Raw genomic sequence first — 12,195 nt, forward strand, 5'->3', positions numbered from 1 at the left:
AGAATGACGCAATAAAATGAAGCATTTTCAGCCCCCGCGAGCCTAACAGCCCACAGGAAAAAAAGTCAAATTTTAAGGTAAGAAAAAATTGATTATTCAAATGCATTATCCAAATAATGAAACTGACTGTCTGAATAAGGAATGTTTGAACATCCTGAATCAAGGCAAATAAATGTTTAACACATATATTTAGAACTTTATATAAAAGTGCCCAACCATAGCTTAGAGTGTCACAAAAATAAGACTTACTTACCCCAGGACACTCATCTACATGTAGTAGAAAGCCAAACCAGTACTGAAACGAGAATCAGTAGAGGTAATGGTATATATAAGAGTATATCGTCGATCTGAAAAGGGAGGTAAGAGATGAATCTCTACGACCGATAACAGAGAACCTATGAAATAGACCCCGTAGAAGGAGATCATTGAATTCAAATAGGCAATACTCTCCTCACATCCCTCTGACATTCACTGCACGCTGAGAGGAAAACCGGGCTCCAGCCTGCTGCGAAGCGCATATCAACGAAGAATCTAGCACAAACTTACTTCACCACCTTCATGGGAGGCAAAGTTTGTAAAACTGATTTGTGGGTGTGGTGATGGGTGTATTTATAGGCATTTTGAGGTTTGGGAAACTTTGCCCCTCCTGGTAGGAATGTATATCCCATACGTCACTAGCTCATGGACTCTTGCTAATTACATGAAAGAAATGTACATTAAAAAACAACCATGAATGGAAGAAAAACCCTTTACAACTTTAAGATTTGGTTGAGCGTTATATAACAGCCCCCTCCCTGAAACAAATATATACCATTCAACTCAGTATAGTGACACTGTTTATTTTACAAATTGGTACTTCAATCAGAAATATTTACAAATGTGGATGATCTATACTAAACGTTTATTTACAAGCGATAATGTGCATTAACATTTTCACATTTTTTTTTCTTTTGTAGAGCTTTATAGCAGCTACTAAAGCACCTGGTATACCCTTCTGTGTCATTACCATTGATCTATCTAAGGTGCATTGGGTAACATCTGAGCTTAACTGGTAGCAGAATGATAAATTCATATTCCAGGTGACAACAATTACATTTATATTTGCATCATTGAGCTATAGCTTACAGCCTTCGGTTTACAAGGAAAGCACTTATTTTTCTCATTTTAAAGCTAGACACCAATGCTTGCCAAAAAACGCTAAACACCACCAGTCTCATTATAGTAGATAACTAGGTCAAAAAGAGCTTGACAAAAGAACATTGTGTACACCTTTACTTTTTTTTTTTAAAGAGTATAGCTAAATTATATCATCACTAAAAGTAAAACATAGCTTTTATTTATTAAACTTATTAAAGGGCCATGATACCCAAATGTTGAAACACTTGAAAGTGATGCAGCATAGCTGTAAAATTCTGACTAGAAAATATCAGTTCCTCAGTAGCCACATCCCATTGTAAAGGACTTCTAAGCAGCAAATCAGCATGTCTGTCCCATGACAGCTAAGGGATTGAGCCTTGTGCACTCATGTTATTTCCCTATTCAGTTTAAAGTGAATGTCAATTTTGATGCTAAAGTGCCCGGTTTTTAAAAATTTGATTAAAAACAGGGACACTTTAATTAATCACAATTTACATTTCTCTCCTGTTGTGAAAAAAAAAAACTTACCTTTTAATCTTCACAGCAGCTCCAGCTTCCTCCGGTCGTTGCAAGCCATTTCTGACGTCAGAAATGATGGATAGGTCATCCTTCAATCACGGCTTCCCCCCGGGGGAATCAGTGTGATTCAATGCCGTGATTAGAGGAAGCCTGATTCCTCATTTTAGACCCATGAAGAGGCTTTGCAACGGGTGGAGGAAGCTGGAGCTGCTGTGAAGATTAAAAGGTAACTTTCTTTACAGGAGTGAAATGTAAATTTTGATGAATTACAGTGTCCATGTTTTTAATCAAATTTTTAAAAACTCTGCACTTTAGCGTCAAAAATTGACATTCACGTTAAGGAAGTTTACGATGAAATCCCATGAGATCACAGTAAGTTCATGACCTCAGCACTGTTGATGCCAATTGGTTGCAGTTCATTTCTTCATTTTTTATGACCTGCAGCTGGGCAGCAGCTGAATTACAACTTTTTACACAGAACTTGCTGAGCTAAGGATATTGTGAGGTAAAATATCTTCCTTTTTTACATAGAGATGCTCAAGTGATATTAACCTGCCAGCTTTTTACAGTTATACTGCATCAGTTTTAAGTGATTTAGCATAGGAGTATTATGTCCCTTTAAAAGAAAATTAGGTGATGGTCATTACAATTCATACACACAATTGCCATTCAAACCATATTAAAAACACATTGTCTCATACTGGGATTCTGTGAGTTAAATCAGTCATATGGGTGAATTAAATGAATCTATACTAATGACTTAACTCCTTCAATCCGGGAGCTGAATTTACTTTTATCTATCTGTAAACTACAAACCACTGCTATGTATGAGGTCCCAGGCTGTTAGACAAGCAATTTTAAAACATAGAGATAAGTTCCATTAGAGGCTACAGTAGATGCTGTCAGCAACTATTAAAGGGACCTGAGAACCTTCACAAACTAAAGTACTTGCTATGATAGTTTCTAAATTTGAGTGAACCAGTGAATCAAAGTTTATAAGAGTCGGTCTTAAAAATAACATACATCATACCTTACAGAGAATAGTGTGGATTTTTTAAGTGGATTAACTTGAACATATAACACAAAAAGACGAACGAAACGTCATTTAAAGTGATTGTTCAAGGTTGCATAGAAATTGCATGTTAGAAAAGGTCATGTGTTTGGCACAAATAACTACAGATGGTTTCCACAAAAGAAAAACTAAATCAAAATATTCAGCTGGGAAGCTACAATACGGTATACATATGTATCAAACACACTATTGGATAGTTTAAAATGATGCATTATAACATACAGCCTTAAACCTGGCCCTCTAGAGGTTGTGGAGCTTAATTTCCCATGATGCTCAGCCAGCATATCAGCTGGCTGAGCATCATGGGAAATGTAGTTCCAAAACCTCTGGAGGGTCAAGTTTAAGGATCTGCATTATACACTCAAAACATACTGTCAAAAGATTGTTTTTCTTTTTTTTTTAAGACTTTTTTTTGCTTTTTTTTAGTCACATAAATCGCATAAATTAGTCACACAATGATAATCACAACAAACCTGGAGTGACCAGATCACCAGTACATGTGTATATTTAAAACGTAGACTTGTTGTGTGCTTTACCCCCAACAGATTCTCATACATCAATATTTGTATATTTTGTTTATCAGGAGGAAACGATACATACTGGGGAAAAAAAAATCAAACTGGTTCTCTATGTTTGAAGAAAGCTTTATCTATGTAATCAAAGAAAACATAAATCATTGTTTAGATTTAAAGCCGGTTTATATTTTTCTTATAACTGGAGTTATGAGAATTTACGGACTTGGGATTTGAATTCAATTTTATAAACAAAAATACATGAAATATAAAAAATCAGATATGTTGATTGCTTTGAAGACACAAAAGGTGGTATCATTAACCTACTGTTAAGCATATTCTGCAGAAACCGATATGTTCAGTATAACCTGAATATTTCCAGCATTTGTTCCTTAGAAAGTTTTAAATAAAAAAGGATTTATCTTACAACATAAATATGCATGGTACAACTTACTCTGAAAGGTTTAAAGGCAACCATATGGCACAGGCAGAGTTAATGAACACATCAATTGTGGCACAACAGTTCTTAAAAAAAAAAAAAAGGTGTAATAGCAATCACAATTCTTTGAAATTTATAGCAGCATTACACGTGTTAAAGTAGAAGAAAACGTGTTGAGTAACAAAATGTTTAAATTACAACAACCATCTTTTTACACTCGCGGATGATTTACTGGTTTGAATATTTACATAATGCATTTATACATTGAATATAATGTCAACACATGAAGCAAAATTACATCTTATCTACATAGAACTTATCAACCGCATGTCCTCTTAAGGTTGCAACAGATGACCTGCTCTTGAAGAGGCTTTGGTTTTTCTTCACAAAACATTGCCTCAACACAGTTAAAGGCATCTAACACATTTTTAAAGCAACATGAAAGTCAAAATTAAACTTTTACAATTCTGATAGAGAATGTACTTAAAAAAAATCCAATTTACTTCTATTAACACATTTAGTTTGTTCTCTCGGTATCTTTTGCTGAAGAGCAGACCTAATTATGCTCAATAGAGTGCAGTTTGTGCACTATATCGCAGCAGTGTTTGCAATACACATTATTGCAAATACTGCTGCCATATACCGCTTAACACACGCACACACCTGAGCCAACCTAGGTATGCTCTTCAACAAATTATACAAAAATGAAGTAAATCACAAAGGTTGCAATTGACTTTCATGTCCCTTTAAATCTGACAGATTTTACATTAAGTAGGAAAAAAAGGATTTCATAGAGAAGTATCTTTTTTGCTGTATTTACAAAGTCATTTGTACAAACCAATGGTACATAACCTGAGAAAGAAACTGCGTTTAGCTCACACTCTTTGCAATGATATTAGATTCTATTTAAATCCTTTTGCTTTCTTCATAAAGTGTGACATACCATTTACTAATTAACATGCATTACATTTGCTTATCATGAATGTTGCAAATACAATAGCTACTCAGATGATTACTCCTAAACTGCCCCTATAATTCAAAAGGCAAATATGTTTTTATTAAAATACTACGAAAACAGAAATCAAATAAATTTGCCATTTTTGTACATGGAAAACATTTCTGACCTTAATTTGTTTGAATTCAAAGCAAAGCTTTGTTGTTAGCAGAAAACGGACCAATGGTTAAAACTTAATCGCACACTTTATGAATAACTGAATCAAGGAGATATGTGTTTTTTAGACTACTGAAAAGCACATATAACCTTTATAGTACCAGATGGAAAACATTAGCAGTTTTTTGCTACTTATTACGGTATTTACCAATGCCCAGGTATTAATGGACATGGAAAAGTCTATAGTTTTATACTGATATTTAACAAGATCCATCGCCTTTAAGCTGGATATGGCTTTAGGAGGTATCTGGGTCTCTGAAAAGGGGAGATTCTAGAATCTTACAAAATAATTACAAAAATTACATTACATATAGGAGATTCATATTTTAGTTCTCGCAAAGCCAATAAACGTGTTCTCAAATTGGAGTAAAAACAGGCCTTTAACAAAAAACAATTCAGGACAAAACTATTTGTACGGTAAACATTTCACATACTTATCCCAAAAGTGCCACTATTTCCTCTGCAATCCATGCTTATTTACTACAAGGAGAACCACAAATGCATGGCACTATAGGCCCACCGTGCATCCAGCAGTGAAGAAAAGTTCTCCCAGCACACAGTTGGGAAAAATAAATTTGACTTTGTCACCACATAAAATTCATACATAGATCTCAATGGTAGTGGCTGAAAAGACGTAAGATGGGAGAAAATGGCCTTTTAAGGCATCTAAAAAAATCCATATGGCTTTGGTTTGATGAAACACTATTATACATTGTTAAAAACCCAAAATTTCAAAACACGTTGTAAAGAAAGAAAAAAAAAAATGTTTTCTGTAGACTGTGTTCAGGAATCCAGGTCAAAATATAATGTTGGCATGAGAACATCAAAGGCCATTCTCCATATGAATGAACATGAGCAGTAAGTCACCCCAGAGCTCAAAATATTTATCTCACAGTCGATGGCAGGCTAGAAGTCTGTGCAGAAGTAACATAAAGAGAGGTGTTGTCAGGTAGGGTGGATACTACTGAATTTCCATTGGTTGGGGAACATCCTAATTTCAACTTTTCCAAATACTCTGCATGTACTGGTTTGTGACACTGCAGAACTTTCAAGGCATCTTCAACTTTAAACCACTCTCTCTTCCTCCCTAAAAAACAAACAAAAACAAAGTTAAGATAAGAATAATGATCTAGAACTTTATAAGAATAAATAATATAATTTTGAATTCAACAAAGCAGTTAGATGGGATTAACCTTTAGGCTGCAAGATAATGTTCTCATAGTATCTAGCTCCAGGGATCCGGTCTGTTAGAACTAGAACGGTTATATAGCTAGACACATTGTCACCACAAAGAACTAAAACACAGGCGTAAATCTTCTTGCCAACCTGAGTTTAGTAGCAATCATGTCTTGGATTATAAAGAAAAAGGGAGTATTTATTTGGTATTACAAATATTGTAGTAGATTAATACTAAATTACGTTTTGTAGACCTTTTTTAAAATTGCATCCTAACACTCTCACAGCAGGCAATTCCTCTGGTAAAGCTTTTTTTCTTTGCATTAGTTGGCAGACAATGCAGCCAATTAGATGCTAACTTCCTGAGTCATTGAAAGTAAACTGATTGCTGTCCTATACTCTGCCTTAAAGGGACATTAAGCTGCTGGGTACAACTACAGTAGCATAGATACTACTCACCACACTGTTTTTCCTTCTGTGCCTGCAGCTCTCTGCAAAGCTGTTCTCTTATTTTAACCCTTCACAAGTGCTGGTTAGAACTTCACACTGGGTGACACCATCTTGGAGTCCAAGTATTCTTGCACCATGTGTCCGGAGCAGGGCACATTCACAGATAAGTGATATCGCCGTCTTATTTCTCAAGCTGTATCGTGCACTTCAATTTAGAGTGCACAATATATAGAGTGGGAACTGTACATTTCTGCAGTGGTTGCATTTTGCCTTATTATTCCGGAGGGCTTTTTTTTTTTATATGTTATGCAACTTTTAACTGTGTACAAAAAAAATGCAAAATTGTAAATTCTTCTGCTTCCTATTGAGTTAGCGAACACAGTGCAATGAACAGCTATCAAAAAGCCAGCAATGTCACAGATCTGTGAAAATGCACCACTACTGTCACAGGGCGCGACAATACGTGCATACTAAGATGGCAGCACCCAGTATAAAGATGCAGAGCTTTACCAATGGGCTTCTGTATGGGTTCAAATAAGAACAGCTTTAAAGAGAACTGCAGGTACAGGAGGAAAATAGCTTGTGAGTAGTAACCATGCTAGTGTAGCTGTACTCAGAAGTTTAATGTCCCTTTAACTCCTTCAGCTTAGGTCTGATGTGATTTCTCAACTTGTGCTTTATTCCCCTCACATTACTCAAGGGGAGGCCATGGCTGTACGTAAACCAATACCAAAGGGAGTGCTAAAATGGCTTACGGTGCAGTTTAAAAAGTCAGCTTAGTTCTAAATAAAGTTTTTTTTTTTGTTCTTAGAGGTTCTAATTGTACTTCTAGTATGTAAATTCTTTTTAATCTAACAATAATGGAGACATTGGCAGCTATGCATCTTAAATATTGTAACTATTAATGTAAGTTATCTTTCTATGGAACATGAGAGTGCCAAGGCTCACAGCATATAACACTAGCACACAACTCCATCGCCATCCAACAATGTGCCCCCAAATTAATACACCTATCCTTTGACTTCTAGTTTTGCCAATTTGCACTGCAAGTCCAGGCATTGAGTTGTCACATGCAGCATACTGGGAATCAGAGCAAGAACAAAGAGTAACAGAGCCGCCCTGGAAATATAACAAGGGGAACTTTGTCCCAATAGCAGTGCCTCATGGATGCACAAACCGCCATAAATCCAGACACACAGTTGCTCTCTTTGGTTTGTGTTTGTTCCTACACAGCTTGTCATTTCACCTGTGAAGTGAAACACAAAACAGAGGGGCACCTCATGTGCAGATCAAAAGTGAACATGAAATGATGCAACCAAATTCCAAAAATGGGTACTCACATTTGACAACACACCAATGTGCTGGTAGTGATGTGCTGATATCTCAGGGTGTATCAGCTCACCCTCTCTCCAGGTGCTGCTCAGCCAGTTGAATCACAAGATCGATACAAGGATATGAAGCTCAACTCCATGTAACAATCACGATGCCTGATGAAACAGTTGTCGAGAAACGCGTTGCAGATAGGGGGTATAACTTGGACACCCCAATTTTAACTCACTGCTTTTGTTTTTAAATAAACATTTTTTTAAACTTAAGCACAGTTCTAGCACCTTTGTTTTCCCCATTTGAATGCTACACAGAGTTGAGCTTCATATCCTTGGAGCTTTCTTGTGATTCAACTGGCTGAGCAGCACCTGGAGAGAGGGTGAGCTGATGCACCCTGAGATATCAGCACATCACTACCAGCACATTGGTGTGCTATTGCCAAATGTGAGTACCCATTTTTGGATTATGGTTGCATCATTTCATACTCACTTTTGGTTGATCTGCACATGAGGCGCCCCTCTGTTTTGTGTTTCACTTCATAGTTTGGTTCGGATTAGTCTGTGAAGAGAAGCCACCTTTACCTTGATATCCCTCGAGGCCCTTTGAATAGTGCAGAGCACGGATTCTTTTGGGACTATTATTGCATAACTGTTTGGTAACAGATTTATTGTTTTTATTCCTCATTGAGATATATCTGTTTAAATATTTATTTCAATATTACCACTTGGACACCCCCTCAATTGGTTTGTTTTAGTATCATTTCACCTGGCCTGCTGTTTGCTAAATGCGCCTGACCAGTCCTCAGATTTGTGTTGCAGTGTCTCATCTAGAAGACTAGAGATGGCCCGGGTAAGAGCATACCTTTTACCTTTAGCCAAGAGACTTAATGTTTATTTATGTTCACGAGTACTGTCAGTTTTATATCCAGCTTGTTTGCAAATATAGAAAAAACTAAAATGTAAGCTTACCTTTCTCTCTTTCTTTCCGGGCATGGAAAGTCCACGTCGTCATTCCAATTTGTGGGATATTCAACTCCTGGCCAGCAGGAGGCGGCAAAGAGCACCCCAGCAAAGCTTTTAAGTGTAACTACCTTACCCATAACCCCTAGTCATTCAGCCAAAGAAAATGGAAAAAACATAATTTATGTAAGAACTTACCTGATAAATTCATTTCTTTCATATTAGCAAGAGTCCATGAGCTAGTGACGTATGGGATATACATTCCTACCAGGAGGGGCAAAGTTTCCCAAACCTCAAAATGCCTATAAATACACCCCTCACCACAACCACAATTCAGTTTAACGAATAGCCAAGAAGTGGGGTGATAAAAAAGTGCGAAAGCATAAAAAATAAGGAATTGGAATAATTGTGCTTTATACAAAATCAAAACCACCACAAAAAAAGGGCGGGCCTCATGGACTCTTGCTAATATGAAAGAAATGAATTTATCAGGTAAGTTCTTACATAAATTATGTTTTCTTTCATGTAATTAGCAAGAGTCCATGAGCTAGTGACGTATGGGATAATGACTACCCAAGATGTGGATCTTTCCACACAAGAGTCACTAGAGAGGGAGGGATAAAATAAAGACAGCCAATTCCTGCTGAAAATAATCCACACCCAAAATAAAGTTTAACGAAAAACATAAGCAGAAGATTCAAACTGAAACCGCTGCCTGAAGTACTTTTCTACCAAAAACTGCTTCAGAAGAAGAAAATACATCAAAATGGTAGAATTTAGTAAAAGTATGCAAAGAGGACCAAGTTGCTGCTTTGCAAATCTGGTCAACTGAAGCTTCATTCCGAAACGCCCAGGAAGTAGAAACTGACCTAGTAGAATGAGCTGTAATTCTCTGAGGCGGAGTTTTACCCGACTCAACATAGGCAAGATGAATTAAAGATTTCAACCAAGATGCCAAAGAAATGGCAGAAGCTTTCTGGCCTTTTCTAGAACCGGAAAAGATAACAAATAGACTAGAAGTCTTACGGAAAGATTTCGTAGCTTCAACATAATATTTCAAAGCTCTAACAACATCCAAAGAATGCAACGATTTCTCCTTAGAATTCTTAGGATTAGGACATAATGAAGGAACCACAATTTCTCTACTAATGTTGTTGGAATTCACAACTTTAGGTAAAAATTCAAAAGAAGTTCGCAACACCGCCTTATCCTGATGAAAAATCAGAAAAGGAGACTCACAAGAAAGAGCAGATAATTCAGAAACTCTTCTGGCAGAAGAGATGGCCAAAAGGAACAAAACTTTCCAAGAAAGTAATTTAATGTCCAATGAATGCATAGGTTCAAACGGAGGAGCTTGAAGAGCTCCCAGAACCAAATTCAAACTCCAAGGAGGAGAAATTGACTTAATGACAGGTTTTATACGAACCAAAGCTTGTACAAAACAATGAATATCAGGAAGAATAGCAATCTTTCTGTGAAAAAGAACAGAAAGAGCAGAGATTTGTCCTTTCAAAGAACTTGCGGACAAACCCTTATCTAAACCATCCTGAAGAAACTGTAAAATTCTCGGTATTCTAAAAGAATGCCAGGAAAAATGATGAGAAAGACACCAAGAAATATAAGTCTTCCAGACTCTATAATATATCTCTCGAGATACAGATTTACGAGCCTGTAACATAGTATTAATCACAGAGTCAGAGAAACCTCTTTGACCAAGAATCAAGCGTTCAATCTCCATACCTTTAAATTTAAGGATTTCAGATCCTGATGGAAAAAAGGACCTTGTGACAGAAGGTCTGGTCTTAACGGAAGAGTCCACGGTTGGCAAGAGGCCATCCGGACAAGATCCGCATACCAAAACCTGTGAGGCCATGCCGGAGCTACCAGCAGAACAAACGAGCATTCCTTCAGAATCTTGGAGATTACTCTTGGAAGAAGAACTAGAGGCGGAAAGATATAGGCAGGATGATACTTCCAAGGAAGTGATAATGCATCCACTGCCTCCGCCTGAGGATCCCGGGATCTGGACAGATACCTGGGAAGTTTCTTGTTTAGATGGGACGCCATCAGATCTATTTCTGGAAGTTCCCACATTTGAACAATCTGAAGAAATACCTCTGGGTGAAGAGACCATTCGCCCGGATGCAACGTTTGGCGACTGAGATAATCCGCTTCCCAATTGTCTACACCTGGGATATGAACCGCAGAGATTAGACAGGAGCTGGATTCCGCCCAAATCAAAATTCGAGATACTTCTTTCATAGCCAGAGGACTGTGAGTCCCTCCTTGATGATTGATGTATGCCACAGTTGTGACATTGTCTGTCTGAAAACAAATGAACGATTCTCTCTTCAGAAGAGGCCAAAACTGAAGAGCTCTGAAAATTGCACGGAGTTCCAAAATATTGATCGGTAATCTCACCTCCTGAGATTCCCAAACTCCTTGTGCCGTCAGAGATCCCCACACAGCTCCCCAACCTGTGAGACTTGCATCTGTTGAAATTACAGTCCAGGTCGGAAGCACAAAAGAAGCCCCCTGAATTAAACGATGGTGATCTGTCCACCATGTTAGAGAGTGTCAAACAATCGGTTTTAAAGATATTAATTGAGATATCTTCGTGTAATCCTTGCACCATTGCTTCAGCATACAGAGCTGAAGAGGTCGCATGTGAAAACGAGCAAAGGGGATCGCGTCCGATGCAGCAGTCATAAGACCTAGAATTTCCATGCATAAGGCTACCGAAGGGAATGATTGTGACTGAAGGTTTCGACAAGCTGCAATCAATTTTAGACGTCTCTTGTCTGTTAAAGACAGAGTCATGGACACTGAATCCATCTGGAAACCCAGAAAGGTTACCCTTGTCTGAGGAATCAAAGAACTTTTTGGTAAATTGATCCTCCAACCATGATCTTGAAGAAACAACACAAGTCGATTCGTATGAGATTCTGCTAAATGTAAAGACTGAGCAAGTACCAAGATATCGTCCAAATAAGGAAATACCACAATACCCTGTTCTCTGATTACAGACAGAAGGGCACCGAGAACCTTTGTAAAAATTCTTGGAGCTGTAGCTAGGCCAAACGGTAGAGCCACAAACTGGTAATGCTTGTCTAGGAAAGAGAATCTCAGAAACTGAAAGTGATCTAGATGAATCGGAATATGCAGATATGCATCCTGTAAATCTATTGTGGACATATAATACTCTTGCTGAACAAAAGGCAGGATAGTCCTTATAGTTACCATCTTGAATGTTGGTATCCTTACATAACGATTCAATATTTTTAGATCCAGAACTGGTCTGAAAGAATTCTCCTTCTTTGGTACAATGAAGAGATTTGAATAAAACCCCATCCCCTGTTCCGGAACTGGAACAGGCATAATTACTCCAGTCAACTCTAGATCTGAAACACATTTCAGAAATGCTTGAGCTTTTA

At 37.5% G+C, this 12,195-nt stretch overlaps 1 protein-coding gene across 2 annotated transcripts in view; it reads right to left on the reverse strand.

Moving 5' to 3' along the window:
- Positions 1 to 823: 823 nt before the first annotated feature.
- NUDT4 (nudix hydrolase 4) overlaps positions 824 to 12,195 on the reverse strand; it is a 122,898-nt gene continuing 111,526 nt past the window's right edge. For both annotated transcript variants that reach the window (XM_053716901.1, XM_053716902.1), the window contains exon 5: positions 824 to 5,937. In XM_053716901.1, the coding sequence (XP_053572876.1) occupies positions 5,735 to 5,937 (203 nt within the window). In that variant the 3' untranslated portion in view covers positions 824 to 5,734. The remainder of the gene's footprint in view (positions 5,938 to 12,195) is intronic.

This window comes from Bombina bombina, chromosome 6 (assembly GCF_027579735.1).
Source record: "Bombina bombina isolate aBomBom1 chromosome 6, aBomBom1.pri, whole genome shotgun sequence".
Classification (NCBI taxonomy): Eukaryota; Metazoa; Chordata; class Amphibia; order Anura; family Bombinatoridae; genus Bombina; species Bombina bombina.